At 43.7% G+C, this 7,085-nt stretch overlaps 1 protein-coding gene across 2 annotated transcripts in view; it reads right to left on the reverse strand.

Annotated features, from left to right (window-relative positions):
- Positions 1-4,488: 4,488 nt before the first annotated feature.
- The window catches only part of si:ch211-221n20.8 (uncharacterized protein LOC100034409 homolog), a 20,993-nt gene continuing 18,396 nt past the window's right edge, over positions 4,489-7,085 (reverse strand). For both annotated transcript variants that reach the window (XM_065008952.1, XM_065008951.1), the window contains 5 exons: positions 5,811-5,906; positions 5,609-5,710; positions 5,352-5,457; positions 5,093-5,209; positions 4,489-4,913 (listed from right to left, as the gene is read on the reverse strand). In XM_065008952.1, the coding sequence (XP_064865024.1) occupies positions 4,751-4,913; positions 5,093-5,209; positions 5,352-5,457; positions 5,609-5,710; positions 5,811-5,906 (584 nt within the window). In that variant the 3' untranslated portion in view covers positions 4,489-4,750. The remainder of the gene's footprint in view (positions 4,914-5,092; positions 5,210-5,351; positions 5,458-5,608; positions 5,711-5,810; positions 5,907-7,085) is intronic.

Here is a 7,085-nt window from a genome sequence, read left to right on the forward strand (position 1 = left end):
GTAAATCTGTTCCCAAGTATTCCCACACATAATAGAGACACGCGATTAGGGGTGTTACGGTGACAGTATTACCGCCACACCGGCAGTCACCAGTCATGACAGCAGTCAAATTCCACACTGCCTAGTCACGGCAATTAGCTCTGATGCTGCTGATGTTCAGTAGTAGCCTACCAAATTTGCCTGGTACTCGGCATTCTATTGCTCCTCTAATCACTCTGACATCAATGCAAATGTGATCAAAAATCGAATCAAACACTTCATGAGAGCCCACCACAACTAAAGTGGCCAAATAACTTCTTAAAATTAAGCACATTAAATCAGCTTTACAACTGGTGTAGAGCATAACTGGCATACATACACCAAGCAGCAACTGAGTTTCAAGTTTGGGGAAAATTATTTTCTCCATAAATATGCCCCTTTATAATAAAAGCATTACATGCATATTCGCATTTGCGGTCACTTTTGAGAACGGCGTTCTCCCGCTAATTTATTGCATTTTGGAACATTTGCGTTTATAGGCTACTGCCGTGTGCGCATTGCTGCGCTGATAATGTGAAGAAATAGCCTACTAGTTTATAAACAGTTTAAGCTAAACGATCTGTTGCCTCAGCCTCATTGCTTAAAAAAAGTTTGTTTGATGCTAGGGGTTGTATTAATTCCACAACTGCCCAAATCAAATTGTATTGGTCACACACACATGGTTAGCAGATGTTAATACGAGTGTAGCGAAATGCTTGTGCTTCTAGTTCCGACAGTGCAGTAATATCTAACAAGTAATCGAACAATTTCACAACTGCCTAATAAACACATGTAAAGGGATGGAATAAAAATATATACATATAAATATATGGACACACTGGCATGTGTCCTAGACTATGTTTGGAATATTTATTTCTCTCACAGAATAGGTCAACTTTTGTACTATGGGAGCCTTTGTCAATCCCCATAGTACAAAAGTTGATAGGCTAGTGCTTTTGCTGTTTGTTAGGCCTACTCATCTTGTTGGCTGGCGAAAAATATATGTGGACCATTCAATCTGGATGGTCAACAGTTCACACCTTGATGTAAATTACAGGAGAAGGAGACTTTCTTTCCCCCTCCTGTATTTAACCTAAGGAATGTTCTTTGTTAACAGACATTTTCCTGACGAAACTCTAACACAGTCAAACGTGAATACCGGAACAATAATTCTAACATAGGAATGTGGGGAGTGGTTAGTTGGGAGCTATAGACAACTCATTTCATATTGATTTTTATTTTGTGATGTCATAACAAATTGTATGGGCGAAATACTGTAACTTGGAAAGTATATCTCCTTTATCAGTCAAGCTTCCATCCAATACGTTGTGCTTATAATATAAAGAAGTATGAAATTATTTTTGTTAGATTCGCACAGTAAGTAGTCACGTCCCAAATGAGGTCAGAAGAGCGTGTCAGCCCAATGGAACTTTCCCTTTTGACCAGAGTGCTTAAAAAGACTAGTTAAGAATGCACATTTCAGACCAGAACATTGCCAGGTTGCAGCTGTGCATGTAATGTGGTCTGAATCCTGAACCTTGAATAATCAACACGATGTGTAGGCGAGAAGCTCACCTCCAAGACAATCACTGGTACGGCTTATTAGCTGCCCTAAGTCAGATATCGAGAAAAGCAAATCTAAGCGGGACCATCATACTACTCTTCAAACCATCCCATCCAACTACGAGTCTCAAATCACCGGATTCTCCTACCATCATCACCAATGGGGACCGTCGACACAGCTGGCTATCTTCCAGAGTGAACAACAGTAGAAAAGACGGGTCCAGACCCTTTAGGTCAATCAGAGCCTTACAAGCGTGCCACTGAAAGGCCAACCCACATCCTTCCTAAGAAGGACTGGTTCCGACAGAGATAAATGGTGAACAAAGGCACTCACACATAAATACATGAATGATGTCTTATTCCAAATGGTTGGCAGTTTGAGTGCAAAGTATATGATTCATGTGAGAATAGTTATAAATGTATCCACGATAAGTGTGTCCTCCCCCCATTCTCTGTTGTAATAAGCCGTCATATTGTATCAGTCCACTAGGGACCTTTGTCTCATGTGAAGGGTGTATGTTTATTCTGTGTTATTATTTAGTTAGCTAGTAAATAAATAATTAAACCAATTTGTGTAGGACTGAATCATGATTAAGGCTGGGGTTTTTGTGGATGCAAGGAGGTTACGCCGGTTCAGAATGATAATATGGTATGAGGTAATGATTAATACGTTGACTGTTTTATGGATGTGATAGGTAAATACATTTAGAGTTTAATTCGGGAGACGGTAACTCTTTAAACAAGCTCTTCCGTGGTGCCCCAAATTCTAATGAGTTAATTGTTACATTACTAATTTAATTGGGTAAAAATTCAACAGATTTAGTTGATTAAATAAATAAGTCATACATTTAATGAAAGTAAAGTCACGACAGCAGCCTTAGAATGTACTAAAAATCTAAACATATAGCCCAACATTTGTATCACAACTAAAGTTCCATAAATAGCTCTAAATTAAGCATATAAGAGGACCTGTTTCTTTGTTAACTGCTAAACACACAGAATAGCCTCATGTGCGCACTCCCTCATGTAGTTTGGAGAAAATATCCTTTCTATTTTAGTCAGCTATGTTCAATTGTATTCTTCCTACTATAAAATAATGCCACAAAATTCGACACAAATCTTGTCTGCTAAATGAACTAGTGTAGCCCACAGCCATATTATGGCATAGCCAGATCAGAGCCTAACATAAGGACAACTCATTCTGTTATTCTGAAATAGATGACATTTTCTTCATATCATGTTTCTTTAGACCTGTCTAAAATTAGATAATGGATTTATTGTAAAAGTGTAGGCTATATTACATGGATTTATTAGACTTTTTAAAATGTAGATGTTCCAAATCTCTGCATCAGTGGCTTGAGGGCTATGTGTGGAAGCCAGGAGATGCTTAAACATGTTTATGTTTATTAACGGTCAATTACCGTGAGACCAGCAGTTATTTGCTTGACAATCACCGCCTGACACACCGCCTGACACACCGCCTGACAAAATAGAAACTCTCCAATTAGTTATATTGGACTTCAAATCAAATCAAATGTTATTTGTCACATGCTTTGTGAAATACAGGTGTAGACCAACAGTGAAATGCTTACTTTACGCGCCCTTCCCAACAATGCAGAGAGAACGATATAGAACAAATAATGACACGAGGAATAAATAAATGCACAATGAGTAACGATAACTTGGCTATATGCAGGGGGTACCAGTACTCCAGCACTTTTAATTTGACATTTTTGATCTGAAAAGTTGAGGTTGGATTTGATGGGGTTAAAGTGCAGACCGTCCGCTTTAATTTGAGAGTATTTTCATCCATATCGGGTGAACTGTTTAGAAATTACAGCACTTTTTCTGCATAGTGTGTGTGGACCATGTTCATTCCTTAGTGGTGTGGACACCCGTGGAACTTGAAGCTCTCAACCCGCTCCACTACAGCCTGGTCAGTGTGGATGGGGGCGTGGCTCGGACCTCTGTTTCCTGTAGTCCATGATCAGCTCCCTTGTCTTGCTGACATTTAGGGAGATATTGTTGTCCTGGCACCACACTGCCAGTTCATTGACCTCTCTATAGGCGGTCTCGTCGTCGTCGGTGATCTGGCCTATCAACGTCGTGTCGTCAGAAAACGTAAAGATTGTGTTGGAGTTGAGGGTGAACAGGGAGTACAGGAGAGGACTAAGCACACACTCCTGAGATGCCCCCGTGTTGAGGGTCCGCGTGGCGGAGGTGTTGTTGCATACCCTCAGCACCTGGGGGTACCCTATCAGGAAGTCCAAGGATCCAGATGCAGAGGGAGGCGTTCAATCCCAGGTTCCTGAGTTTAGTTGAAGAGCTTGGAGGGCACTATGGTGTTGAACACTGAGCTGTAGTCAATGAACAGCATTCTTACATACTGTCGGTGTTCCTCTTGCCCAGGTGGGAGAGGGCAGTGTGGGGTGCAATAGAGATTACGTCGTCTGTGGATCTGTTGGGGCGGCGTGCGAACTGGAGTGGGTCCAGCGTGTCTGGGATGATGGTGTTGTTGTGAGCCATGACCAGCCTTTCAAAGCTTTTCATGGCTACAGATGCGAGTGCAAGTCATTTAGACAGGTTTACCTTGGACGAGTTGTCTGTTGTTCAGGCAAAAATGTTCCCGCCTGATCTCGTCTTTCCAGGAAAAACCCTTTGACCTGACCAGGAAATAATAAAACCTCTATTGATAATTGAGTCTGATTGTTTCTTCTGGATTGATCATGTATTAAAAGCCATGGCTGCAATGCCTCCGTTTCTCTTAGCATTTCAAAAAAGTGACTTCTTTGTATTTTCCTGTTACCGTGTCTTGTGCCAGAAACTTTTTTAAGCTTCGGGAGAATAAAGAAGAAGAAGCAGTATTGTATATCTCAATAAACCAAATAATAAGAGTAATCCACAGGCAATAATCCAACAAAATGTTTTACTAACGTCCAGCTGCCATACAGGAGCATTAAAAACAACATGTAAAAATGAACATTTTCCCATTTCGAGGTCATAGATAATGGGGAAAAAAGGTTTGGGATATTGCATTAAACGATCAGTGCAGACACCGAGGAAATTTGAGACATGTTGGCTCGTTGGGTCAATGTTTGGGGTCGGCTCATGAGTATGACCTCTATTGGTTGATTTTCCTACTGAGTTGTGAATCAAACAGCCTCTTATATCACAAGTGTCTTTTTTTACCATTCACAGAGACCATGTGTGTGGAGCTTCCCAGGGGATGTGGGGTCTTGGTAACCAGGGCAACAGATCTCCCATTCTTCTCAGGACATTGGACCCTATAGCCCACCCTGTAAGCTTGCAGATACACACGCGCCTGGTTGATCCTGCAACCACAGAGAACAGTCAGACTAAGGGATAGTGTGTGTAGTGCAGTGTGTTTGAGTGATGGTTTGGTTGTGTTTTCTATAAAGGAGTGTTTGTGAGTGTGTCTGAGTGAGCGAGTGAGTGAGTGAGTGAGCGAGCGAGTGTGCGTGCATGTGTCCATGTGTGTGAGATCTGTCACCTGTACTTGGTGCAGAGCTGAACTCCCAGGGGTCCACAGCGGTCAACGTAACTCTCCCTCACACCCTTCCTGACGGCACGGGCCATACTGACCACGGTAGTGACCACAGGACACGTCCTGATCAACACACGCAAACAAACGGAGAGAAACTCAGGCCGGGATTCATTCAAAGGGGTGCTGCAGCGCTGCGCACTACACTGCCGACAAATAAGGAATGCTGTGCAGCTTGTTGGTGCTGGGTTGGCTGGTTGGTACTCACAGCCTCTCACAGCGGATCCCGGCCGTGCCCTCTGGACAGGTGCACTTGTTGTGAGGACTACAGGTGGCACCGTGGTGACAAGGGGGCACACAGGGGGTGGTCACCGCTACAGACACAACACATCTAGATGTATTATTCTCACGCAAAGTCACCTGAGTCATACTGTACAAGCACATTAACATACACATCCCTGTCTGTCTTTCACACGCAGGCATGTGCACGCACGGGCACACACTTACACACACGCACACACTCACCTGTCTCACAGAGACTCCCAGTAAAGTCACTGGAACAGCGACATCTGTTGAGGCCCACACACACGCCACCATTTTTACAGGGCTTTTGGCACTGCACAGGCTCTGGGTGAAAAAAACACACACAATCAGTGATGCCTTCACATTGTAGTACTGAGATACAGTACTATCACCACTAGAGGGCAGCATATCATTATCTTATTACCTATCTGGCAGCGAGCGCCTTGCCACCCTACGACACACGTGCATTTGTTGACATCTACGCACCTCCCTCCGTTCTGACAGGCTGGTGTGCACAGAGCTAGAACACACACACACACACACACACACACACACACACACACACACACACACACACACACACACACACGTCACACACAGACACATATATATGTAAAATGTGTGACCGTAAGTAGCTTTGGATAAAAGCGTCAGCTAAATGGCATATTATTATTATACTGTATATTTGTGGCACGGAAATTCACATTTTTAACTAAATATAGCACGTTACATACAATGTTCCCTCTAAACTGCACAGAGAAGCACAAGACTGAACTTCACTCAACTTTCAAGAGTTTTCCCCCTTAGCTAACACTACCAAGGTTTCAACACAATAATATCCACTTTGAATGCAACATACCCGAAACAAAACATACTATGCAAGACTTAGTATGCAAAACTAACTATGCAAGTGCTTTTGTTGTAGGCAGACGGCATCGGAGTAGGATGCTATTGCCTTGACACTAACAACTCAGACCCTTTTTCCCTTTTTCTACTTTTCACCCCTTTTTCTCCCCAATTGGTAGTTACAGTCTTGTCCCATTGCTGTAACTCCCGTACGGACTCAGGAGAGGCGAAGTTCGAGAGCCATGCGTCCTCTGAAACACGACCCTGCCAAGCCGCACTGCTTCTGGACACACCGCTCGCCAGAAGCCGGAAGCCAGCAGCACCAACGTGTCAGAGGAAACACCATACAGCTGGCGACCGAAGTCAGCGTGTATGCCCCCGGCCCGCCACGAGGAGCTGCTAGAGTGCGATGGGACGAGGACATCCCGGCAAGCCAAATCCTTCCCTTATCCGGGACGACATACAGACAGGCTGGGCAAATTGTGCGCCACCTCATGGGTCTCTCGGGTCGCGGCCGGCTGTGACACAGCCTAAGATCAAACCCGGGTCTGTAGTGACGCCTCAAGCACTGCGATGCAGTGCCTTAGACCGCTGCGCCCATCGGGAGGCCATACTCAGCCCCTACTCTACACAGACCGGTGCAGCATAACCAATCAGAGCTGAAGTAGGCATATATGCAAATAGACCGTTGCCATATATGGATCTGTGCCATTCAATTTGAAGAGGACTGTGTTGGAGGCAGTGTTGTATTTTGATACAGTTTTGAATAAGCTAAGTAGCCAATAGGCAGAGGGTATCATCATTTGTCTGATTCTCTGTAATAATGGTATTGGAATAACAATGCATTTTATTT

This window comes from Oncorhynchus nerka, linkage group LG24 (assembly GCF_034236695.1).
Source record: "Oncorhynchus nerka isolate Pitt River linkage group LG24, Oner_Uvic_2.0, whole genome shotgun sequence".
NCBI classification, from domain to species: domain Eukaryota; kingdom Metazoa; phylum Chordata; class Actinopteri; order Salmoniformes; family Salmonidae; genus Oncorhynchus; species Oncorhynchus nerka.